Source organism: Geotrypetes seraphini, chromosome 11, assembly GCF_902459505.1.
Source record: "Geotrypetes seraphini chromosome 11, aGeoSer1.1, whole genome shotgun sequence".
NCBI lineage: Eukaryota > Metazoa > Chordata > Amphibia > Gymnophiona > Dermophiidae > Geotrypetes > Geotrypetes seraphini.
This window is the reverse complement of record NC_047094.1, coordinates 4,849,957-4,875,771: the sequence shown is the minus strand read 5'-3', so window position 1 is coordinate 4,875,771 and position 25,815 is coordinate 4,849,957. Positions and strand designations below refer to the sequence as shown.

Sequence of the window (25,815 nt, the reverse complement as noted above, 5' to 3'; positions counted from 1 at the left end):
CGCGAGATCGGGCGCGTCACGCCCTGGAACGTTTGGGTTAGTTAGGAACGTAAGGACGTAGCGCGTCTGTTATACAGAGTGCGGGGCCCGTCAGCGGCTGCGTGTGAGAGAGGCCGGGCCCCGGAAGCAGGCTGAGCTAGACCGGAAGCTGATAAAGGGCTGCCCTCCGGAAGCGGCGCTGCTTTCAGGGCGCGCGTGGCCCGAGCGGGAGTCGCTTGCCGAGGTGAGGAGGGGGCGTTGGGCGCGGGATTTTACGCCTCGGCCTGGACTGAAAATCCCCCGCGGCCGGCCTGGTGCTGCTGGGGAGGTCTCTGGGCCTAGATGAAGCGGGGCGTTAGGCTAATCCCCCGCTCTCGCCGTGTGCGGGCGGATGAAACCCGCGCTCCTACACCGAGTCCTCGTGGCGGGCTGCTAGGCCGAGAAAGCGGGAGGGAGGAGGGGGGGCTCTGTTCTTTCATGTGCCCAGGTCAAAGCCTGATTTTTTTTGGGGGAGGTGAAAATCTCTCATGAATGTTCCTAAAGTCCTCTTGGTTTGGGGGTGGGACTGCTGCTGCAGGGGGGGGGGTGGGACTGCTGCTGCAGGGGGGGGGGGCTGCTGCTGCGGCGTTCAAAATCTATCTAGTGGATCTGGGGCAATGGGGGGATTAAGTGACTTGCCCAGGGTCACAAGGAGCAGCGAGGGATTTGAACCCACAGCCTATAACCCAGCACTAGTTCCTGACAACATTGTGTCGTTGAGGGGCATCCGTGGATGCAACACGGTGACATCACATGCACGCACGCGTGGATGCTGTCTGTAGCGGGCTGGGGAGCGGAACAGGATGGGACAGAGGTGGAACTGGGTGATCCTGGGGGCCTGGCCATGGGTCTGGATTTTCCCAAAGGAAAATCTGGTAACCCTGCGTGTAAGGTCTTTCAAGTAACATAAAAGCCATTGGGCCAGGAGGACTTATGCGCTGTTTTGCTTCTGACTGCATTCAGTGATTTAGAGATGGTGAGGCATGCCTCTCCTTGACCTCATCTCTGCTCCTTCCCTGAAACACCCTGTCACACACGTACCTTCCCTGCCCCATACCTCTAGTTGCTCACCACCACGAGCAGCAAGAACTTCAACATGCTCCTCACAACCCCATCGTCTCTCACACTGATGTCACTTCATATGTGCGGCATCTACAAGTGACATCAGCAGGAGAGATGACAGTCATGAAGAGCATGTTAAACTTGTTGCTCATGGCAGCGAACAACTAGAGATACAGGGGAAGGGGCATGCATGCATGGAGAGGAGGGGTGCTAGTGCCCAGGGCATACAGCACCCCCCCCCCCCCCCGGTACTACGCACTGACTGCATTTGCCTGTTTCCCATTTCCCTAGCTAGTGGCTCTTCTAGAGGCAGGAATTGAGAAAAGGCCTGTTAAGTCCAAGGGCTGTTGGGCCTAATGCGACCCAGGCTGGCTACTGTTAAGATACAGTATGTGTATCTGGTGGATTCACAAAAGTAGATCTTAACTCATTTTTAAAATGAGCAATGGCTTTCTATATCTTTTCGAATAAGGATTTTGTTTTGTTTCTAAGGGAGTTGTCCATTTCTAATCTTATTATCTCTTTTATTTTATTTTTATTTTTCCTCTAACTCTACTTTTCACTTCTCTATTACCCTCCAGGTACTTTAGTTAGATTGTGAGCCTTCGGGACAGTAAGGGAATTTTTCAAGTACCTTTCTTATTTCTAATCTTAATGTATATTTTCTGTAAACCGCTTAGAACCTAACGGATGTAGCGGTATATAAGAAATAAATTACATTACATTACATTTTAGGTTTGAAAATGTAATAAATTTCCTATTCAGTAAACAGTGTTTCAAATATCAGATAAGTACGAGGGCTGTTCAAAAAGTATCAGAACTTAGTTTTTCTTGTGTAAACAAAGCTAGGAAGGCTTGGTTTGGTGCATGTATGTAATCGGTCCTAATGTGCATGCTTGAAATTTTTTCCTGCCTACAGAAGCTGTCAGTTGTCAGCAGACCGCCGATGAGTGAGGAAGTGTAAGTGAGCGCCGTTGGATTTTTGTTTTTGACAAAATGACAGGAAAAAAGTTGAAAAACGCTATTGCATTAAATTTTGTGTAAAGCTTGGCAATTCCCAAGTGGAAATGATCTGCAAGGTTCAACAGGTCTTCAGAGACGAAGCAATGGGCACCACACAGATAAAGAAGAGATGGCTGCACATCAGTGGAGAGTGAAGCATGTTCTGGTAGGCCCTCAACATCCAGAAATGAAATTGTCATTGACCAAGTGAGGACCCTGGTGATTCCTCGTATAGCACTTTTTTCTCAGAACACAATATTCCTTCATTCTAGCAAAACTCAATTCTTTGTGGTAAATTGTATTTTTCTATTTCCTGTTTTAGGGTGAAGTTTAGAAGGGATGTCTGTACAGTAACTCAGATCTGTTTCTCGGTCCTGGCTGGCTAGAAGGTAAATGAGTATAGGATGTTGGATTAGAGCCCTTAAACTGGACATTCTTTTTTGGTGACTAGCTCAAGTCACAAGTGTCTGAAATTGTCCTAAGGAGTAGATTTGGTCTCAGTGCACCCAACAATAAGCAAACTATGTAGAAGCACCACATTCCCTGGCTTAGGAATGAGGTTTTTAGTCATATGTCCTGTATGCTTACGTATTATTTTCAATACATTAATATTGATGTTCAACGTCATCTACCATGGGATTCCTTGCAAACTATGGCAATCTATCGACCGCTTAGAACTTTGCTGTCTGAAGGTGCGATACGATTGTCATTGATGGACTTCTCAAAAGTGCATTATGAGAATACGAGAGCTTCTGCTATTTCCATCATAGGAGTAACGCTGTGAAACAAATTAACTGGACCGCAGAGACTGTCTGATATGCATAAGTTTAAGAAAATGCTCAAAACTACACTTTTGATAGAAACATTCCAATGAAAGATGTTTTCTGCCTAATTCTGGTTTCAGAATTAATGTATTGTGAAGAACTGTGAACCAGCTATTTACATTGAATGATCTGTAATCTTTGTTCAAGTCTTGTTTGCTTTATTTTATGTATGTTACGATTTGTAAAGCTGTCTAGGAATAGGCGGTTGAGAAATGTTTTTAAAATAAATATGTGCAAAATGAACCCATTTGGAACAAATTATCCCTCACACAGACAAAGCAAGTTTCAAATGCAGTCTGAGACCAAGAAAAACATAGCAGGATATAGAAATTTCTAATGCAGTATTCATATACTGCTAAATCATCACACTGGCTTTGAATCGGTTTACAAAAGCAAATAAAATTTGATTTATACAGTGGCAAAAAGTCTAATCAGGTACTTCTCATGCTTTAGGTAGCACCGATAAGAAAACACCCAAGAAATTACTGAGCCCTGAAATCCAAGTGAGGACAGCATATCAATGGTGATTATGACAGTGTCAAAAACAGCAGAGATCAAGAAGGATGAAACTGGAATAGAGGCCCTTGCATCTTGCCAGGAGCAAGTCGTTTGAGACTTCTGTAATGGTGGTTTTCACCCACCCCACCCCCCCTTTGCCCTCTCCAACTCCATGCTGGCACGGTGGTGTAAACAAAATAAGACTTTTCCTCTCTTAAGTCCTAGCTCACACTCGCTGTGTAACACCAGCTTTGGCAGGATACAAGTTTCAAATCTGATATATTGTATTGTAATCACAAAATATAAAATAAAATTATTTTTCCTACCATTTTGTTTGGTCATTTTATTATTGAAATCATGTTGGTCCCAGGCTCTGATTTCTGTTTGTCTTCTCTCTCCCTTCTCCATTCCATGTCCACCAGTTATTCCGTTCCATCCCTTCTGATAGACTCCCATGAGATCTGATGTACTTTCAGGTCTGCCTCCCAAAGCAATTCGAGGCTACTTCTGGCCTGTTCTCCTAAGGCTTCCCTCTGCTGCATCAGGGAGGTGGCAGAGGGCAGCCTGTTTAGAGTGCTGCATCTATTATTAGGATTTTATATACTGCCTATCAAGGTTATCTAAGCGTTTTTACAGTCAGGTACTCAAGAATTTTCCCTATCTGTCCCGGAGGGCTTACAATCTATCTAACGTACCTGGGGCTATGGAGGATTAAATGACTTGCCCAGAGTGACAAGGAGCAGCGCAGGGTTTGAACCCACAACCCCAAGGTGCTGAGGCTGTAGTGCTAGTGGCCAGCTACTGCTGTTTTAGGAGGCTTTGATGTACGTCAGGTCAGGCATGTCCACTCCCTCCTGCCTAACACCCTCAGTCCCCCCCAAATTGGCAGGAGGGATGCTCACTCCTTTCTGCTTGTGGGCCCATTCAATCCCCTGACACCCCTCCTTCCCCCAAAAATATATTTTCATGACCAGCAAGAGAGCTGCCCAGTCCCTCCTGCTGGCAGACCCACCTCTTCCAAAATGGTGGGCCTTCCCCTTCCTGGTGTAGCCTGGGATGCATGGGGTGGGGTTTAAGTCCCTGATTGGCTGCCCAGTCCCTCCCATAGGCAGAGCCTTGGACCTCCTACTGTGTTTAGCTATTAACAAAATATGTTAAATTTGTTATTTTACACTTAAAGTGCAGATATTGAAGGTTCATTTAGTAAAATACTGCTAATTTTTTTTGCATAAAATGTCGTATTGCCAAGTGTGAAAATATAAATTATAGCTATAAAACCAAGAATTTTGCTCCATTAAGTAAAAACAACAAATTTTGAGAAAAATGAAGCTTTATGTAATTGATGGCTTTGAGTAACCCTAGGATGGGCTTTAAAAATTTTCTGATTTTTTTCACAGCTGCAACAATCATTTGGCACTTTAAAGTCTCAACAATATAGATGGTTGCAGTTGAAGTGGGCTATTCAGAGTGGGTTCCCTTAATGGAAAAATTTTAAAACTTATTTCAGCTTGCAGATCCTCTGCTACCAGACAGATCTAGTAGGGCATCAGGCTGCCCAGTGGTACAAATTGTTTTCTGAATTTTTAAATAAGAAGCCAAAAAATAGTCTTAGAGATATTTGGAGTATCGAGATAAAACAGTATATTTCTGTATCTTGTTGGCCACGAATTTGGATTTGGAAGTGAAATGTACAGCGTCAGCATCTATGAGACAAACATGGTTATTTTTATTGCATAGGATTTTTTGGACCCCAGTTCGTTTACAAAAAATAGACAGTTCTAAATCTAATAGATGCTGGCATTGTCATTAATATAGGAACTTTGGATCATCTGTTATATTTTTGTCCATTGATACTTGGTTTCTGGAAGTCAATTTGGGGACAAATTAATCTCATTCTTGAATCATCTATCCCTTTGTCATATGTGGTACACAGCTTCATGATAAACCTACTTTAGATAAATATAGTCACCTTTTCATGATCTTGACAGGAATAGGGGTTCAACTGATTACTCATAATTGGAAAAACCATGATAGGATTAATTTTACTTTTTGGTGGGGGTAACTGTACTACATATAAGTATGAAAGGATGATGGCGGAACGTTTGGGGGCCAATAAGTCCTTTAATAATGTATGGAGTCCATTAACTAATTTTATTGCATTATAATTAGGATTATGTTTCTTTCTTTCTTTTTCCATTAGAGTCTTTGCACATCCAGGGAGGGTGGAGGGAAACATATTTTGAGGAGTTAAAATATTTCATTATAATATTGAAATCATATCATGTATTATTGCTTTAATAATTAAGATAAGGGGAGAAAATGGTTGTTTAATGTAATAATTGTATAGTTAATAGTGTGTTTTTATGCAGTTTGTATGATTTACCATTTGTATTACACTATCAAAGTTTAAAAATCAATAAAGATTTACAAAAAAAATAAATAATTTTCTGATCAAGCACAAATTTAATGGGGGGAAAATCTTTCAATTTGTACAGTTTTTTTTGGACAACCCTATTAGTGCAGTGGCCTGAAAATAATGTGAACTGTTTCTCACTGCAGTGCCTTCTGACTCTGGGCAAGTTACTTAACCCTCCATTGCACTAGGGCAGGGGTAGGCAATTCCGGTCCTCGAGAGCCGGAGCCAGGTCAGGTTTTCAGGATATCCGCAATGAATATGTATGAAATGGATTTGCATGCACTGCCTCCTTGAGATGCAAATCTATCTCATGCATATTTATTGTGGATATCCTGAAAACCTGACCTGGCTCCAGCTTTTGAGGACCAGAATTGTCTATCCCCTGACTAGGTACAAAGGTACCTGTATTACAATATGTAAACAGCTTTGATTGTAATCACAGAAAGGTGATATATTATACCAGTGATTCCCAACCCTGTCCTGGAGGAACACCAGGCCAATCGGGTTTTCAGGCTAGCCCTAATGAATATGCATGAGAGAGATTTGCATATGATGGAAGTGATAGGCATGCAAATTTGCTTCATGCATATTTATTAGGGCTAGCCTGAAAACCCAATTGGCCTGGTGTTCCTCCAGGACAGGGTTGGGAATCACTGTATTATACCTCCACCCTTTTCCCTTTCCTATCAGCAATCCTGTTTATCTTTGTGAGGCCACTGCCTTCATTTTTATCTATTGGCCTTCTCCCATAGAATATCATTGAATTGTAAAAGGCTAATGTGGGATATAAATGTATCATCCTCTACCACCATAACTAAGCCATCAGGAACAATTATCCTAGATGCTGCGTCTAGCTGACCTGTCCATGAAACTCTGCCATTTTGTCATCACACACCATTTCAGATTTAAAAAGGGTGTTTACTTGCAAGTCAGTTCTACTATCCAAGTCCCCCAACATTTTTAGCACTGATACACTTCCTTCAGCACCCAGGATACCTTAATATATTCAGCTGATGGACTTGAATTCCTGATCTCCCTCCCCGTATACCAATTTATCTAGTCTAGAATGGCTATTACAGCAGGTTCTGTTTGTAGATATATGGAGCAGTTAAGGAATACCATTATACCAGGAATTGGCTGACTGCATCACATATATATGCTTCCACTCATCACTGATTATGCTGTCCATTGTATATAGTCTCAGCACCCTAAGGCTGTGGGTTCAAACTCACACTGCTTCTTGTGACCTTGGACAAGTCACTTAATCCCCCCATTGCCTCAGGTACATTAGATAGATTGTGAGCCCATGGGACAGATGGAAAAATGCTTGAGTACCTGAAAAAATTAATACAAACCTTTCTGAGCTGCCTTAGAACAGTATAGAAAATTGAATAAATAAATAATACCCCACTGTATTTGTTCTTACCCCTAAGACTTCTATCTGGAGACACTAACATTACATTAGGGATTTCTATTCTGCCATTACCTTGCGGTTCAAGGCGGATTACAAATGGATTGCCGGAGATTAGAAGTACTTAGGGAATAGTTTATACATTTCTTTGAGTTGCTAAGGATTACATCTGAGTTGTCAAGATATTGGAGGTACACATATGTAGTAGTTGTAGGTGATGCTTGGGACATTCCTGATTGGGTTAGTTGGGTTTTATGTGAGGAACAAGCTGCCTGAATCCCTATGGTGGGCTCCATGTCTGGCAGTGTTCAAGGCCCAGTTAAAAGCCCACCTCCTTTGAGTGTGCTTTCGACTCCTAACGCCTTTCACCTTTGGTCCTGCACCCCCCCCCCCCCCCCCCCCCCCCCCCACACACACACACACTGTATATGTTGTGTCTATCCAAGTTAGATTGTAAGCTCTTCCGGAGATGGCAGTTCTTATACTAAAATTATGCCAGGTGTGCACCTGGCTGGGCCTCCGCGTGTGCGGATCGCTGGACTTGATGGACCAAAGGTCTGATCCGAAGATGGCAGTTCTTATGTTCTTCCAAGCAGGGACTATCTATAAATTGTGTATGCATTTTAGCGCTATATAAGTGATAAGTAGTAGGAGTAGAGCAGTAGGTCCAATCTGCTACAAGACCATAGTTGAAAACTCCTGCCATAGCAACAATCCCCTAAGCTCAGAATCACCCCAGTGACAGCCCCACTGGGGGCCTAGACCCTTTCTGAAAGTCATGTTGCAATTCTTACCTACGCTCACAGGTAACGCCATCATGGGGCGCTCATTTTCCTGTCATCTGTAGGAAACAGTAAAAGCTCCTGTATTAAACTTTAGGCAGATTAACACTACTACTAATTATATCTATAGTGGTACTAGCTTACAATCTAGTTGAGAAACTGGACAAGAAGGTGCATCAATAAACAACCTTTTTAAGGATCCCCCACTAGTGCTGGGTTATAAACCCTGTGTATTTAATGGCCAAAAGAGAGCTTTGTTTGTTTTTTTTGTAATTATTTAATCCATGTAGCTGCCATTTTTCTTTCTGTATAATTTGGGTTTATGTACTGCACAAATCATAAAACATTTAAATCGTGTCCATTTTCTGTATGTATTACATGGGACGTTCTTATAACAGGGGGGCGGGGCTCTTGGCCGCGCACGCGCACGACTCAACCGCCTAGCGAGATGAGCGTCTCGGAGGCGCGGTGACGTAGAACGAGTGCGCCGGAAGTGAACGAAGGGTTGGCCGCCGCGTGGGTGCTTGAAACATGGCAGAGAGCAGCAGAGTCCAGTTCAAAAGCAAGTAAGAGCTCGCCTCCCCTCTTGGAAAATCGCCCCAGAACAATGGCAACGCGCTGCTTATTAACTGTCTTATTTCTTTATTCCGTTCTACAGTATCCTAACAGATCTGTGTGTCTCACTGAGGAAGGTGATTGATTCCAAAGCCAAAAGTCCTGCATTTCTGTACAATAGAAACTAATGCTCGAGATCGTAACTGCATTGCTTCTAATTGTAATACAGAAAAAAGAAGAAGGAAGAAAGAAAGAGTAGCTCAAATCACAATCCCTGGTGGTTCAGTGGTACAGAAAACAACGAAGGAAGAACCAACAAGGTCTGTAGACGGGCGTACAGTGATATGGGCAAAATTTATTATGTCAATAAATGGAATGTGGTTAAAAACAAACAAACGGTCCATGTTTCAGAAAACACGCCGTCATCAGGGCGTGTTTTCAGGAAAAGAGACAAACTCCGGAGGTCAGTCTGACTGACCTCCGGAGTTTGTCTCTACACAGGCCATAGCTTGTTTGCGGTTTTAATGGATTCCTTTCTCAACTTGGGACCCCTGATGAAGGTGTGTTTTCCGAAACACAGACCGTGTCAGGTCCCCTGGTTTGTTTGTTTTTAAGTGTTTTTAACTGCATTCCATTTAGTGACATAATAAATTTTGCCTGTATCATTGTACACCCGTCTGCAGTTTTCTTTGTTTTGTTTTGGTTCAGTGGTATAGTCAGGACAGGAGCGAATGAGTAGGAGCAACTGAGGAACTTCTGTTCAATCTCACCACCAGGGATTGTTAAATAGGCCTGTAGGGGAGAGAGGGGAAACTCCAGTTCAGGAGGCAGGCAAACAAGACAAAGCACACATTTTTGACTTCCCCAAAAATATTTTGTCCAAAACAAAAACATGGCTGAAAATGAAAATTTGCTTTCAGCTGGTTTTGATGCTGTAACCAAAACTGAAATTCGGTCAACCTCTAGTCGCAAGTGGTTTCAGTGGGGAAATTGGGATTTAAAACCTAATTCTTAATTCATTGTTCTGATTAGGACACCAGTCCTTCCTCCATAAAAAGTGCAGCCCTTTAATTTAACGCACAGTCAGAATCGGAGAACAATGCTTTCCTCTGTTGTAAAGCCTTGGTACCTTCAAAAAGGTAGCTTTTTCTTCAGCTTTGCGGTGAATAAGTCCTGGAATTATACATAAGAGTTGTTCTGATAGCACAGCACTGAACAATTTGCCATCACTCTATAATATTCTGTGACCCCTGAGGCAGATGACGTTTGCCAAAACAAGGCTCTGTGTCTGGTGTTTCATCAATAAACCTCTTACTTTGCATGTCCCTTTTGGCTCTTTGTGAATTTGCCATTGTTCTACCCTACTTTCTTTTCAGCTCCTTAATTTAAACATTTTACCTTTCTCCTTTTGGTTTAGTAGTACAAGATGGTGATGTGCTCTTCGCTTAATTTCTGGGTTAGCATATATTTATCAGACAACTTTCAATGCCCCAGATCAAGGGATGGCTTTCGTTTCTCAAGACATTTGTATTTTATGTGGCACTAACCAAAAACAGAGCAGCACCATAGAGCTACACATAAGCTATGCTATACTGTATTACACTGGTTTCTGTTGGCTGTCGGGCAGACTGAATGGACTACACAGGTCCTTTATCTGCAGTCATTTACTTAGATAGGGGTATTGTTGAAAGCACTAGGTCAAAGTAGTTAAGTAAAAGTAAAAATAAATTCTTCAAAGGCAGGAGAACAAAGTTTGATGATTTTCAATATTTTTGTTTCCTCTCAGCTATGCAGTTTCCAAAAAAATTGAACCTTTCTACAAAGGAGGAAAAATTCAGGTAACTTTTACATTATTTTTCTTTTTGTATTTTTGAGCTTATGTCCTACAGTAGTGAAGAGGAAAACGGTGACGGAATTAAAAAAAAAAAAAAAAGCATGGGATACACACAGAGGATCTCTAATTAGAATATGAGTGGTATAAATTGAAGAACTAAGGCCGGTACCAGGAGGACTTGCACGATCTCAGTCGCATATATTACAAGCCAATTTAGGATGGGCTTGGGAGAGCTTCGATGGGAGCCCCAGCAATTTGGAACATGAGGACGGTGCTGGGCAGACTTTCATGGTTTGAATCCCGCAAACGATGAGATAGTTTGGATAGGCTGGAGTGAGCTTCAAAGGCAACTCCAATAGTTAGAACCTAAGAAGACTACTGGGCGGACTTCTAAGGTCTATGGCCCAGAAATAACAAAAAATTTAATCCTGAAATTGTCATTCATGTAATTATGGGGCAGACTGGATGGACCATCTGCTGTTATTTGCTATCCCCCCTCAACGCATAGCGCTGGCAGCAGCGGTAACTGCTCTGACTCTCAGGAATTCTATGAGCGTCAGAGCATTACCGCTGCTTCTGGCACTAAAACCCGCGCTATGCGTTAGTAAAGGAGGGGATATGTTACTATGCTACATCCATTGCTAGATTAGAGCGTGTTCAGAGAGTCACAAGAAACAAGATGTGATGACCTCATCACTGAACTTCAGACACTGGATCCATGTGCAAGTCCATGGTCACCTCTGAAGAGAGCATAAAACCTGCTGACTATTCTAGTACTTTCAAATTTACATTATTTTTTATTTTTATTAAATTTTGAGAATATAACGGGAAAAAAATCCTTTCAGAAATCACTCATGATAACACAGAAAGAGTACAGTGTTCAGCAAAGAAAAGAAAAATCTATTTTCCTCATGAAATATCTTAGTCCACAATATCGCATTTGCATTTCCACTTCTGGAGTGTGTATAGTTTGGCTGTCTGTGTTTATAAAATTCAGTGCTTTGGAATAAAAAAAAAACCTGTGGTCTTGATATTCATCTGCACTTGTCCAGGCAGGAGCTGCCTCTGCTCAGACAGATGCCTACCCAGATTTTCAATGTCTGTAAATGAATCTGTAGCCACTCTGCTCTATCCAGGGCAAAGCAAGGACAGGCCTGGAAGTTATCTGGGCACCAGCTGTGGCTCTGAATACTGATGGTCCCCAGATAATAACATTCTGGTCAGTATTCTAAAAGCAATGCCTACCTGTATACCTGGTTATACTCGTACTGAGGGTAAATATTGGGGGGTTAGATTTTTCATAAGCTAATAAGTCTTGCACAAAATGCTTCTTGTGATGTACAAGTGAGCCAGACATTCCATCACCTTCTTATTTGGGCTAACATTTTTATTTTGGAAGATATATTAACATTAAAAGCCTGTCTAGTGACTTTATTTACAGTAACAAAATTGCCAGAGTGGAATGGTTGAAACTCTGATCAATGGATAACAGTAGCCCGGATAGCGGAAGGCGAAAGCACAGGTCCCTCTGACCCCTACTCCCCACCCTGTTGTATAGTTGGCTTTCAAATAACTGAGTGCCATTTTCTTCTACCTTCCTTGTCTGCCCTGTCCTTTGTGGTAGAGATCTAGGGAATGCCCTAGGGAAGAGGAAAGGATAGCAGATGGCACTGATAAGCCATAAGGTCTTTATCTGCCTTCATTTTTCTGTTTCGGATCTTCCTGTTGCAATATGGTCATGCTTTCATTAGCTGAGTATCACTCTCTTGGTAGCCTTGGCATGGTAATCTGCAGAGCAAGGAGTTGAAATGATAGCCTGGCATATGCTCATACCTGTAGGTGCCAATTATTCTAGGATTGAACTCACTTAACCATGTACAATGTGGATGAAAAACTCTATCCCTGCATTCCTAATCTCAAACCAGGTGGGAGAAGGGAAGGCGACAGACATAAGATCTTAGCTGCTGGCCATTTTAATCTTATGTGGAAATAAAATATTATTAGAATTGATGTTTGATATACGTGGTGTGTTTGATTCCTAGATAAGCAGAGATGGAAGGAACATGTTTTGTACTTGCAGAACAAGGCTGAACATTTTAGACGTTGAAACGGGAGCAGTGACCCACAGCATTGAGCAGGTAGGATGGCCGAGGGGGTCAGTGAGAGGAAACCAGCAAGTTTAGGAAAAATACAGTTGTAATCATTCTGGCTCTGCTGTTTCTTAGGATGACCAGGAAGAGATAACGTCATTTGCGCTCAGTCCCAATGATGAGGTAAGAGGAAACGTCTCCTCCCCCAGTCCTTTCCAAAAGAAATCCTTAACTAGGTCTAAGAAGTCTGTTCTGGTCTGTACCTTGCCTGGTTTCTCATGTGGAGTTCACACCTCAGCAGCTCATCAGCAATTTACAACCTGTTGTTTTTTTTTCTTCTGCTAATTGTAGATCCTGGTCACTGGGAGCCGGGCCCTGCTGCTCAAACAGTGGGACTGGAGGGAAAATAAATGTTCCCGGACCTGGAAGGCCATCCACACAGCACCTGTGGCCAGCATGACCTTTGACCCAACCTCCACTTTGTTAGCGACAGGTATTGCTCAGTATCTACTACTTAGAGACATCTGGAATAGAGAATGACACAGGGGAAAAATCTGTTCCCGTCACCAGACCACTGTCCCCTTCACTGCCCCATCCCTGTAGCATCCACCCTTCTTCTCGCCACCTCACTGCCCTTCAGCACCCCTCACGCAGTCCGTGCCTCTCCCTCCCTCCTCCTTACCTTTGCGGCGCGTTTTAAGGTTTGAGTAGCTTGTTGAAAGCCACCGGAGTGTTCATGCAGTCGCATGCGTGTGTGGGCGGAAGCTTCCCCTCTGACGCAACATCCAAAAATCAAGCAGAGAAAATGTCCATTTTTGAACCCACAAGATCTGTAGTCTTTTTTTCCCCCGAAAATGGTCCAGTTAGATGTTTTGTCCAGCTAGATTTCTAATTTTCCCCTCCATTTATCAAAAAAACAAAGGTCCAAATTAAAAACATCCAAAACAAGCCATTTGAATGCAGGAGGGCCTAGCATTTGTAATGGACTGGCCACACAAAGCACCCTAGGGGGCACTGCTGTGAACTTCACTTTAAGGGTGCCAGGTACACATCTCACCATAACCCCTGTACATTAAATGATGAGCCCTCCCAAACTCCCCCAAAACCTACTGTGCCCACCTGTCTACCCCCCCAATAGCCCTTATGCCTGCAGGTGGCACCTATATGGCAGTTCATGGGGTTTTTGGTGGGCTCACTCTTTCCACTACGAGTGCACTAGTTAGGGTGACATTTGGGCCTAGGTCCACTGCACTGACCACCAGGCTACGCTAGAGACTTTCTTGCAGCTCTGCTAGGACTGTCATATACTGTTTCATGCAGATATTTGGGAGGGGGGAGTATGTGGGGGCCAGATTTCTATCCCTCCAGTTTTCATGTGGTCAGTTTGGGGACCTGTTTGGCCCTTATTCGTTTTAAAAACAGGTCTAGCCCAAAACATCCAAATTGTGCCTTGAACGTTTTGATTATCGTAAAACGTTCAAGTGCTAAACCTGCCTAAAACACGCCTCTAACATGCCTCCTTATGATTTAGACACACTAGGGGCAAAACAACCAGAAAGACGTCTAAAAAGTCAGTTTTGCAAATGCCCACTTGGATGTTTTGACTAGTAAGACATCCATCTTTTTGAAAATGAATCCCAGTGGATAGTTTTTTTTTTGGGGGGGGGGATTAGCGGCCTGCACAGCGGGGGAAGAAGAAGCACTGAGAAAGTAGAATCTTGGCAGTGCCACTGATCATCCACATTTTCTCTTCTTTCAGGTGGCTGTGACAGTACCATTAAGATCTGGGATGTAATCAGACAATACTGCACCCACAATCTGAAGGGCTCCTCTGGGGTTGTCCAGTAAGAAAAACTTCCTATTTACTGTTGGAAATAACAGCTGGAGCTGCTGAGATTTTGGTTGAGGTCCCAGTTTATCAAGAAGGATCCCGGAACATTGTGGAAAAAAAAAGGATTTCAAGAAAGAGGTGTCCCAAAGTTTAGTCTGGCTACAAGTGGTTTATGCCTCGGAGCCCTGCGTCAGAGAGACAGAGAAGGAGCAGGCATAGGATTGGGCTTGAATCACCAGCTCTGATGCTGTATCCGGGCATAACAAATGATTCTTTAGCTCCCCTCCAGATCTGCACAGATGAATGGGCTTACGCTCCCCTGGCAGCAGGGGGCGACTGAGAACATACTGAATAGAGAATGACACAGGGACAATTGTTTTGTCATTGTCCCTGTCCCTTTCCTGTAAGCTCAGCCTTAATCCGCATAAACCTCAAACACTTATGATTTTAAAGTATTTGAGGCTTGTGCAGATGAAGACAGAGCTTACAGGAATGGGGCTGGGACGGGGAAAATCTGTCCCCGTGTCATTCTCTTAGGATCAGTCTGTTCTCAGTCTCTAGCAGGTGGCGATGGTGAGCCTGTGCAGTCCTGTTTGGCCTTTTGTTAGAGACTGTTGGAGGGGGTAAACGGTGGCTTTTTCTGGCCCTGTCTTAGTCCCTGGGGTGGGAAAATAGACACAGAATCTTCATTTCTTGTTCCAACTTATGGGAACAAAATCCCAGTGGAACTTGGGTCCTTATGTCTGTGCCTTTTGACTTCTACCATCGCTATTATTTCATGAGTTACAGGTATAAAGTGAAATTGCCTTGAATTAATCTCCAGCCTTTTTTGTCTTGTCTTCCACTCCACTCATTATCATATCTCCTTCTGTGTCCTTTCCCAATATTTCTCAGTGGAAAGCACAGCCTATCAGGCCTGGGCACTTTTTCATGAGCTTGTGTCTGCAATTTTCTTCCTGCATTTCTGGTCTTTCAGCTGAAATGCCAGTTTCGTTATCGTCCCTCCAGACCGGCTCAAAAACTGATGGAATTTCTGACTTCTCTCGATTTGACGGAGGCCTCATCAGTTTCTGTGCCGGCCTGGAGGGTCTAAAAGAAAGAAAATCTACAGATAAGAACCTAATTTCTCCTTCTGGTGCTATGTTGCCATGAGCTTTTGTTCAAGATTACCCAGTTGTTTTCTCCATTTTTTTTTTTTGTTGTTTTCCAAAAGTTTATTGAGAAAATGCAGAGAAATACAGAACCATGAACAAAGCAAACAACCACCCTAACATTCACAGCCCCCCACCCCACCAAAAGTCATACTGGGATTCTTCAGTATGAGACAAGACATTCCAAAGCTGAACAACCCCCTCCCCACCTCCCTTCCCACCCCAACCCATATGTGTGCAGAAAACCAACAAGAAACCACCAAATTAGCTGGGTGAGACTACTAGGAGGCCAGTGTCCACTTGATGTATGGATCCCAAACCTTCAAAAACTGGGAGAGGCGATTTTGCATGAGAGCTGTCAATTTAGACATACGAATTGTTTTCCCCATTTTTAACCATTTCTTATCCCACCCAGCCATTGTATTGACAGCCAGGAGCCAAGCACCAAAGTTCTCTTCAGAATGTGATATGAATATATCCTTAGTGTGTCCGGTAATTAAACCTTGTTCTCCCATTTGGTGATCTGCTGCTTCAGAGCCACTAAGTCTCAGCTGCCACTCCAAAACGGTATTTCCTTATTTTGCAGTATTGTGGAATTCCATCCTGACATTTCCCGGTTACAACTCTTCTCCTCTTCCATGGACTACAAAATCCGGATCTGGGATCTGAGTTCCAGCCGCTGTCTGGTTGCACTGGAGACTCATTATAGTACGGTCACATCCCTGTCCTTCACGGCGGATGGTGCCACAATGCTCAGGTATGTGATTTCTGAGCATCGGAGCGCAAGCGTTCAGTACCTAGACAGGCCCAATCGATGTTACTCCTGAAATAATGCAAAGGTCCTGTCATAGGTCTTTTTACTGTTTTTATAGTGTATACCGTATTTTTACGCATATAACGCGCCCACGTGTATAGCACACAGGAACAAAGCATTTATGTAAAAAAAATTTCCTTATAGCGCGCCCACGCGTATACCGTGCTCCTCTCCCCTGTACCTTATTTTAGTTCCTCCAGCGCAGCTTGACAGGCCTTTTCCTCCATGTCCTGCCTGCTGCGGGGGCTGAGGCGAAGGGAGTCAGAGGAGCGGCGGTGGAGACAGCTGAAGCCCGAATGTGCCGCCCAGCGCTGCCATGGAGGAAGGGAGGGAGGAGAGCGGGAGGCTGGAACTAGCCGCTGCTGCCACTGTTGCCTTGCCGTAGCTGCTAACTCTCTTGTCAGGGCCGCCATGCCGGGACTCTCAGCGGCTTCCGGTTCCGAAGGCTGCTGCTTGTGTCCGGCCCGCGGGGAAGATGATGTTCGTGTGGGAAGCAGGACTCGCTGTCTCCAGCTGCCTCCGTAGCAGCAGAGCGGCGCGCAAGGCTGCCTGCCTGGTTGGCTGACGTGGCTGCCTCTTCCCTTCTCTAGCGACAGAGTGGCAATGTAAAAAAAAAAAGTATAACGCGCTCACGGATATAACACGCATGGTTATTCCGTGTTTGTAAAATCTTGTATAACGCGCATGTTATATGCGTAAAAATACGTTATTTTTTTTTGTAATCTGCTTTGGATAAAATTGGAATAAATGAAAAATGAAATACTCTCTGCCCTGTGTGATAGAAAAAATTGTCTGGCTGCATGCACATAGGAAGATATAATTGGAACAGAAAAAGATTAAAGACGTGGAAAATTTAGTGGCTGCTTTTTAGTGAAACCCGGGTTTCAATAGATTTTTTTTATGTCAGTAATACAATATGGATAAATAGAACATAAATCTATTTTCATGTCTTTGAGCCCATAACAGCCAGATATCAAGTTGGATCTGTTCCATTTGTACCAGGAAGGAAATTGGGTAGCTAGATGGGCCTTAGAGGTTTTATCTGCCAGTAGTCCGTGCTGGAGTAAGTGGAGGGAACTAGGGCACAATGATTGGTTTATAAAACTCTTTGATTGTTCCCTGTCTGTTCACCACAGTTCGGGTCGTGATAAAGTCTGCACAGTCTGGGATCTGAAGACACAGAAATCCAAAAGAACCATTCCGGTGTATGAGGTGAGAAGGGGAGAGAGGAACGGGGTTTGTGAGGGTGCAAGAACAGTGACCCAGACTGGGTATGTTTACGGAAATTGAAGTGTTTGTATTTTTTCACTAGAGTGTGGAAGCAGCTGTGGTGTTACCAAAGTCCAAAACGTCCCGTCCCCCAGAAGTCCAGAGAAAGGGTTTATACTTCATCACAGCCGGAAGCAAAGGTGGGTCAGGGTCACAATAACACACTGTGGACGGCAGCCACATGGCATTAAACTGTTTTGCTTCAACCGTCTTACAAATGGAAACCTTACCATCCCCTACCTTCTCATATTGTCTCTCTCGGGAATTCTTTGTTATCGCTGAGGTCTTGAGGTCTGTTGCGCTCAGGGGTTAGCATATGTATCTGTTTCCGAGTCGCTACTAAAGGGGTTAACGTGTACGTCTGTGATGCCATTGAGGGGTTAGGGTGTACATTTGTTTCTGTGCTGTTTGTCATTGTCCTCCCTTGTCTGCATCACCTTATAAAATAGGGAGGGGAATTCATGGGAGTCTGGGAGCGCTGTTCTTACTCTGAAAAAAAAAATGGTTTGCAACATATGAACTGATGTATATTAATTCAGAATAATATTTAATACTACCAAAAAATGCCATTAAAACCAAAATAACTACCTTTCTGATCCTGTTAGCACTGTGCTTTCATTTGTACTCATTATCAGTATTGTTTCTGTAAGATGCAACGGGTTTACTTTTGATTGTTGCGGTTGTCCAGGTCTCGCCACGTCTGCGTAGGTGGAACCGACGTTTCAGCCATCATGCGGTGGCTTTCTTCAGGGTATGCTGTGAGGTCTGCAGTTTGTCTTTATATATAGTGGGTCCTCTAACTTGATCGGCTGGGTTTGAGGTGATTGAGGCAGGAAAGCCCATTGGCTATGAATTTGAATTTTGGAGGGAAAGTCTGTTGGTCAAAGATTTGAATTTGGGGGGAAGCTTTCAGATTTGTGACTAACACACTTTGCTGCCAAAATTCAAATCCATGACCAACGGGCTTTCCTGCTTCAGTCACCTCAAACCCCATCCAATCAGGTTAGAGCAGTGGTCTCAAACTCAAACCCTATGCAAGGCCACATTTTGGATTTGTAGGTACTTGGAGGGCCTCAGAAAAAAAATAGTTCATGTCTTATTAAAGGAAAGACAATTTTGCATGGGGTAAAACTCTTTATAGTTTATAAATCTTTCCTTTTGGCTAAGTCTTAATAACAATATTGTCATTTATAGCTAAAGAGACATATGATCAAGAAACGGTTTTATTTTACTTTTGTGATTGATAAACATACCGAGGGCCTCAAAATAGTACCTGGCGGGCCACAGGTTTGAGACCACTGGGTTAGAGGAACTATGCTGACCTCACAGCATACCCTGAAGAAAGCCACAGCATGATGGCTGAAACGTCGGTTCCACCTACCCAAACGCAGCAAGATCTGGACAGCTGTGAAAGCCTAAGAGAACAAGGTTTACTTTTGTTTCTCCCTCACTAACATATTGTGTAACAGTTTTAGACTGTGGCTGCCTCTGCTGTGTCATATATTAACACCTGAGATCCTTATTGATACTGTGCTGCAGAGTCAGATCCCGCAGAGAACCAGAGCAATTGGAGACCAAGAAAATGCAGCAGAACGATTTTTCCTATTATTTTGGGTGCCACAGGCCCAATTTAAAATACATTTTCAAACCTACCTTTGATCAGTTGCCTCTGGAAGGAAGCTCTCCTTGACACGACACAAGTACTTGAAAGTGATGTTAATAAATTTGAGAGCTTAGACAACTCTGGCCTCTTTTGGTTTCTTGATAACCCTTCTGGCACATCGGGAGATACCAGCCTCATAACTGATGATTCTGTTTGCTGTACATTTAGGGATCCTGAGAATCTGGGATGCTGGGACAGCTGTCTGTGTGTACACCCAGACTCTTCCTTACCCTCTTCCAAAGAGCCCAGAGGAGGATGCCAGCGAGCATAGTCTGATGCACTGCCTTCTGGTGCCCACTCGCAACGAGATCGCGGCTGTGACGGTGGAACATAATATTCTCCTGTATGACCTGCAAACGATGCAGCTGAGGAAACAGGTAAGTGGTGTGATAGCACCGGGGTGGGAGAGAAAGGGAAGAATAATTAAATTCCTCAATCAGCTTTAAGACAGAGGCCATGCAGACAGTGAGGGGTGAAATGGGGAGAGATTCCTGGTGATCTCCCAACAATACTTGAGATCCTTGGCCCCAGCCATCGTCAACACTTGCTCCCTGAGTTTATGATTGGGAAGGAGGTTTCTCGGAGAGGTTTGTTACAGGGGAAAGTTGGATATTGTACTGAATGTTGGATTTGTAACTGTTGGTTTTGTTTTACATTTGTAGACCTTAATAAAATCTTAATAGATGGGAAAGGAGTGGGCTGGGTAATGGGTCAGAGAGGTTGGGGGTTGGTGAGTGAGGTTCTTCTCTGCTGTCATGTAATATGAAAGTTGGACATCCTTTTGTAATGCTGGAAAAATTCATTAAGAATTGTCTAAACATAAATACCTGCAACATTTGGTCCCCTGCTCCAAAAAGTTTCCAATAGAGCACAAATCTGCTAGAAACGTTTTGCAGATCCCTACAGGTGAATCTGAAAATGAGAAAAATAGCGTTTAACTGGAATGAGCCAAAAAAGTTCCTACATAAGTGCGTAAATGATTCAGAACCCGGCATACACGTGTGTACATAAGTGTCTGCTGTTCTGAAACATGTGTGTACACGTAGTCTGAGCAGACTCATGTAATTTGCACTTATCTCCAGCGCTTAGGTGGGAACACGCTTGCACCTAAGCCACCGTGAGATGGGCTGCTGGGCTTGATGGACCATTGACCTGACCCAGTAAAGCTATTCTTAAGTTTTTATTGGGAATAGAGATTCCATGGCTACTTCATTTGCATTATTTTTCCACCAGATTATCTGGTACTATATTACTACAATTTCCACAGATTAGAGGCGTACGGTGTAAGTGACAGCTCAGCTCCTCTTTTGCTTACGCTGCCATTACAATTTGGATTAATCTACCTGTTTACATTACGACTGATATCAATTTACTTAAAGTTTCGTGAAAACTTTTTTAGATGACTTTTTGCAATATTCACGTTATGATGATATTTTAATCATCGATTGTTTTTGTATTTTCCCGTAGATTTTACGGCTTCTTTGAATGTAAATTGCCTTGAACCTTTTTGGTATAGTGCGATTAATAAATTGTTTATTAGATTAGATCTGGTTACTGTCGATGTTCGGGATTTTTAATTCAGCAACTTCCCAACTTACTGCAGAGGCTCAGGTGGAGGTCGAGACGTTTGAATTAAGATCAGATGTTAATTAAGAGCACAGGGATTTTTGCAGAGTGGCCCAGGTGGCAGTGTTGAAATTTGGGCAAGGCTGGGGGGTCATATTAATCAATACAGTAAGAGTAACAGATGTTCATTGGCTGCCTGTGAAATTAAGGGGCAGATTTAACATTTTGTTTGAATTTTAAAGGATAAGTTTATAAGAAGGTTCCTACATAGCTGATGGTTGATAAAGAAAACACGTGTGGATCATCTTAATGCCCATCTTAGATTTCAAAGGAACGTCCATAAATTATAGGATTTTGTAATCTACAGCCCACCACAGATTCACGCTCATGGAAAAGAACCCATTTATGAGTCTGGTTCTAGTGCTCTCCAAAGCAACTTGCACGGGTTAAGGAAGAGTCCTGTATGACCTTTTGTGCTCACAAATCAGTAACAGTAAAGAGGGATGGATGAGGTTTCCCCAATGCAGTTTTTATTAGAAAAAAAGAAAGCAAGAGACAGGGAGTTGCTACTGAGATAGACATGGGGGAAGCTTGAACTAGGCCAGATACTGGGCAGACTTGTACGATCTGCGTCTGTGTATGGCCGTTTGGGGGAGGATGGGCTGGGGAGGGCTTCAATGGCTGGGAGGGTGTAGATGGGCTGGAGTAAGTCTTAACAGAGATTTCGGCAGTTGGAACCCAAGGACAGTACCGGGTAAAGCTTTGGATTCTCGCCCAGAAATAGCTAAGAAGAAAAAAAAATAATAATAATAATTTAAATTGAATCAGGTTGGGCAGACTGGATGGACCATTCGGGTCTTTATCTGCCGTCATCTACTATGTTACTATGTTACTATGTAAGCCTCTACTTGCTCTGGAATTGGGAGTAGAGAATGAGACAGGGACAAATATCTCCCCGTCCCGTCCCTGTGAGTTTTGTCACTGTCCCTGCCCCATTCCTGTAAACTCTGCCTTAAATGCACAAGCCTCGAACATTTATGATTTTAAAGTGTTTGAGGCTTGTGCAGATGAGGACGGAGCTTGCAGGAATGGGGCAGAGACAGGAAAAGAACTTGCAAGTACAGAATGGGAAAATGAGTTGCTGCGGGGATGGGGAAAAATTTGTCCGCAGGTCATTCTCTAATTGGGAGCTTGGAATGTTGCTACTATTTGGGTTTCTGCCAGGTACTTGTGACCTGGATTGACAGCACCAGGAGATTGGGTTAGATTAGCTGTTGGTCTGTCCCCGTGTGGCTATTTTTATGCCTACCTGCTGTGTGTATGTTTACCCATTTCACTTAAGAAGCTTGCACACAGGCCAGTAAAGTTTTTTGATTCTGAATCAGGTTTCTGTCTCCCCTTTGTCCCCAGTTTGCTGGTTACAGTGAGGAGGTTTTGGATGTGAAGTTCCTGGGCCCTGCAGACTCTTATATCGTGGTGGCTACAAACAGTCCCCAGCTGAAGGTCTTTGAGCTGGCGACGTCCAGTTGCCAGATCCTGCATGGTCACACAGGTGAGAAGATGGTGTCACACCCTGATACTGATGCTCCCTGTAAGAGAAAAAGAGATCGTTCTTAGAGTTCTGCCTGCTATTGGCATTTCTCGTGAAAGACGGCTTTTGGTGCCCTGCCCTCTCTCTGTGTTTCTCATATGTAAGAGAGAGCCGGCAGCGTCTTCTGCTTTCCTTCCATTGGACTAGAAAATATTTCAGCGAAGCTGCAGGCTAAGAAGTGCAGTTGCTTCACGCTTTCAGGCATCTTATTTTGTCATGTGCAAAATACCCAACTTCATTTCACGTTGCCTGTTGCTCGCGTGATGCTTTCATTGCTTGGGGTTAGCTGCTACTTTGAGCCAAGAAAATATGCAAAAAGGTGGAGTATTTTATGCAAAGAGATCCTGAAAATCAGTGGGAGTGTGTTACTTAAGTCCAGAATTAATACCAAGCAGAAGATTGCTACTTTAAAGCAAACGGTTCTTCCTGTACTGATGCAGTAAGGATGACCATTACCTTCTCTTAGATTGGAAATTCATGCTTTGCCTACCTGGAGCCATGGTGTGTTTACTCTTACAATGCCACTTTATTTAAGAGGGTAAGTGCTGGTTGTCTATAGACTCTTTAACAGCTGCCCTGATGCACCAGCAGGGAAGGAGATGAGGCGGGGGGGGGGGGGGTGTTTCCCTGAAAAAATAAGTGCAGCGATGTCCTTTCGAAACCCTGGCCTGCTAACTAGGGCTTTTATGTCTGAAGAAGGGCTCGAGGTTCATGCTGAAATTGTGGAGATATTTTTAATAGCCATTTCCACACATTTAACTAGAACAGAAATATTTTGTTTTCAAGTTCTCCAGACTATATGTGGATAGACCTATGCACAGGTAAGAAGCAAAAAAAAAAAAGAGAAAATCCTCTAGGATTATATACAAGTCTCAGGGAAAGGAGTAGGGGAAGGCCAATTAAATTCCAATGAACTATAGAGGTGAATAAACATACATAAAAGAGTGTTTATTAACAGACCAAAAATAATAATGATAAAAATAAAATTTCTAAAACCAAAAAATTACCAAAACAGATTGCCTGATTCAATTATATATGGAAAAAGTTTGCAATACTCGTGAAAATGTTGTCAGACTCAACCCAGATCGTGTTTTGGCGATAAACGTCTGCATCTGATTTCTGTAAAGCTTTACAAGCACACAGCTTGACTGTTAACCCTTGAAGCGATTACAGATCGTTCTGTCTCAACACAAGTCAGATCTTGGGACTCCAGAGGCAGATGCTTATTGACAAAACCCAGATCTGGGTTGAATCTGGCAACATTTTCACGTGTTTTTGTATTTGATTGGTTTAAGAAAATGTTTTAGCCTTACTTTTTTAGTCTATTAAAACAATGCTTTTTTATGTATGTTTTTTTACCATATTCATTTCTACTTTGTTGGAATTTAATTGGTCATGAGAACATAAGAATAATCATGCTGGGTCAAACCAATGGTCCATCTAGCCCAGTATCCTGTTTCCAATAGTGGCTAGCTCAGGTCAAAGTACCTGGCAAAACCCCAAATAGTAGCAACATTCCAGAATCTTAAAAAGTAAGCAAGATTCCAGAACCCCAAATAGTAGCAACATTCCAGAATCTCAAAAAGTAAGCAAGATTCCAGAACCCCAAATAGTAGCAACATTCCAGAATCTCAAAAATTAAGCAAGATTCCAGAATCCCCAAAGAGTAGCAAGATTCCATGCTACCAGTCCTGGGGCAAGCAGTGACTTCCCCCAAGTTTGTCTCAACTGCATAAGAACATAAGAATAGCCATCCTGCGTCAGACCAGTGGTCCATCTAGCCCAGTTTCTTGTTTCCACAGTGGCCAATCCAGGTCACGAGTACCTGACAGAAACCCAAATAGTAGCAAGATTCCACGCTACTGATCCCAGGAAAAGCAGTGGCTTCCCCTACTCCTTAATCTGAGCCTAGAGTTGTATGTTACGTTTATCCAAACTGAGCAGAGGTTTGGGGAAGAGCTAGCATTTCTCCCCCATGCATAAAATAAGTCTGTAAATTTGTGCATATTAAATAGGTGGGTACTTTTCAAAGGGAAGGTAACTTACGCGCACTCTTGCCCTACCTGTTAGGTGTCTATACATGGATTTTGTATATCCCACTGTGACCCGGGACAATTTGTGTGATATTATTCAAGTAATTGTTTTGGAAGCACCTGTAGTGCAACAGTGAGTGGAACAAAGACGAGATCATATTTTGGCGGCATTCCTCGCTGAAGTGACCTGTGCGTGTCTGCTCTCTCCCGCAGAAACCGTGCTTGCTGTCGATGTGTTCAGAAAAGGAATGAAATTTGCAAGTTGTGCTAAGGTAAGCTCAGTTCTTGAGGCAGAACGCAACTGCCTCCAGTTAACCCCTTAGACCTGTGCCAGGACCTTTCGGGCCCTCCTGCACCTGCGAATCAGCTTCTACGCTGTCTCTGGCTCTGAGTGGAGGGAAAACCAGGAGCTCCCTTTCCCTTCACACAGGGGGCTTTTTATATCTTAACCACACAACCGTTTGAATGGAAAGTCCCCAAATCTCATGTGTACAGAAGAAAGTCAGAAGTTCATTTTAACCAGCCAGTGATGAAGATTTGATCAACTGTTTTCCTGGTACTACCCCAGGTGGACTACTGCAACTCGCCAAACTTGGAGATCAACTCCTCTCTTGTCCACAAACTGCAGCTCATTCAGAACACAGCGGTCAGACTTATCTTCAACCTAAAGAAATAGGATTCGATTTCAGCCTACCTCAAACAATTACACTGGCTACCAATTTCATCGCGAATATTCTTCAAAACATCATAATCCACGGAAACTCAGCCACTCCTCTCACCCAACTATTCTCAACGGCCTGGTCTACCTCCAGGAGACTCATAAACAGAATACAGTTGAATCTACCTTCCACAAAATAATCTCCATTACAGGCGCTTGTTCCACTCCATGCTTACCTTCATAGGAGTAAAAATCTGGAATAACCTGCCAGAAATGATCAGAAAAGAAACCAAACATACAACATTCCGGAAAAAAACTGAAAACCTTCCTCTTTGACAGCTGAACCTACTTGACTTCTCAGGAATGAATCTTTCCACCTCTTTCGCTAGATGAGCTCCTAGATAACTATGATTTCTTGCCCTCCCCTCTTACCCTCCACCCCTTTCAAGGCCCCTTTTGGTCCCTCCTCCTGATCCCCTTTCAACCCCTCTCTGAATGTCACCTAGAGCCTGAAAAGGTATGTGCGACACACAAATAGAAGATTAGATGACAGAGATTCTTGGCTAGGTCTCTCTGAAGCTGGTACTGCAGAACCAACCCTCACCCAAGAGACCGGCTTTCTAGCCAAAACTAAAAAATGCTCACAGAGAACTGAGGGGACAGGGAGGAAATTTTGAGTGAAAGAGGCTCCTTTTAACTCTTTCAGCCCTCCAAGCTGCCTGGAATTGCAGCGATCAGGAGGTCACT

At 43.4% G+C, this 25,815-nt stretch overlaps 1 protein-coding gene, 1 long non-coding RNA gene and 1 other non-coding gene across 7 annotated transcripts in view; all 3 read left to right on the top strand.

The window, feature by feature from the left end:
- The first annotated feature begins 74 nt into the window (after positions 1-74).
- Positions 75-3,664, top strand: LOC117345625. The gene is made up of 4 exons (XR_004536474.1): positions 75-223; positions 2,000-2,248; positions 2,405-2,471; positions 3,360-3,664. It is a non-coding gene; the product is annotated as an uncharacterized LOC117345625 (long non-coding RNA).
- Positions 264-393, top strand: LOC117345908. Its single transcript, XR_004536532.1, has one exon. It is a non-coding gene; the product is annotated as a small nucleolar RNA ACA64 (small nucleolar RNA).
- A 4,806-nt stretch (positions 3,665-8,470) lies between the features above and the next one.
- Positions 8,471-25,815, top strand: part of TBL3 (transducin beta like 3) — a 35,155-nt gene continuing 17,810 nt past the window's right edge. Inside the window, exons 1-12 of one of the 5 annotated variants that reach the window (XM_033963742.1) lie at positions 8,471-8,579; positions 10,355-10,406; positions 12,445-12,540; positions 12,628-12,675; positions 12,844-12,985; positions 14,252-14,336; positions 16,061-16,231; positions 17,425-17,500; positions 17,601-17,697; positions 19,389-19,597; positions 22,197-22,338; positions 24,624-24,682. In XM_033963742.1, coding sequence (XP_033819633.1) covers positions 8,545-8,579; positions 10,355-10,406; positions 12,445-12,540; positions 12,628-12,675; positions 12,844-12,985; positions 14,252-14,336; positions 16,061-16,231; positions 17,425-17,500; positions 17,601-17,697; positions 19,389-19,597; positions 22,197-22,338; positions 24,624-24,682 — 1,212 coding nt within the window. In that variant the 5' untranslated portion in view covers positions 8,471-8,544. The other 4 variants (XM_033963744.1, XM_033963743.1, XM_033963741.1 and 1 more) reach the window with 4 other exon arrangements.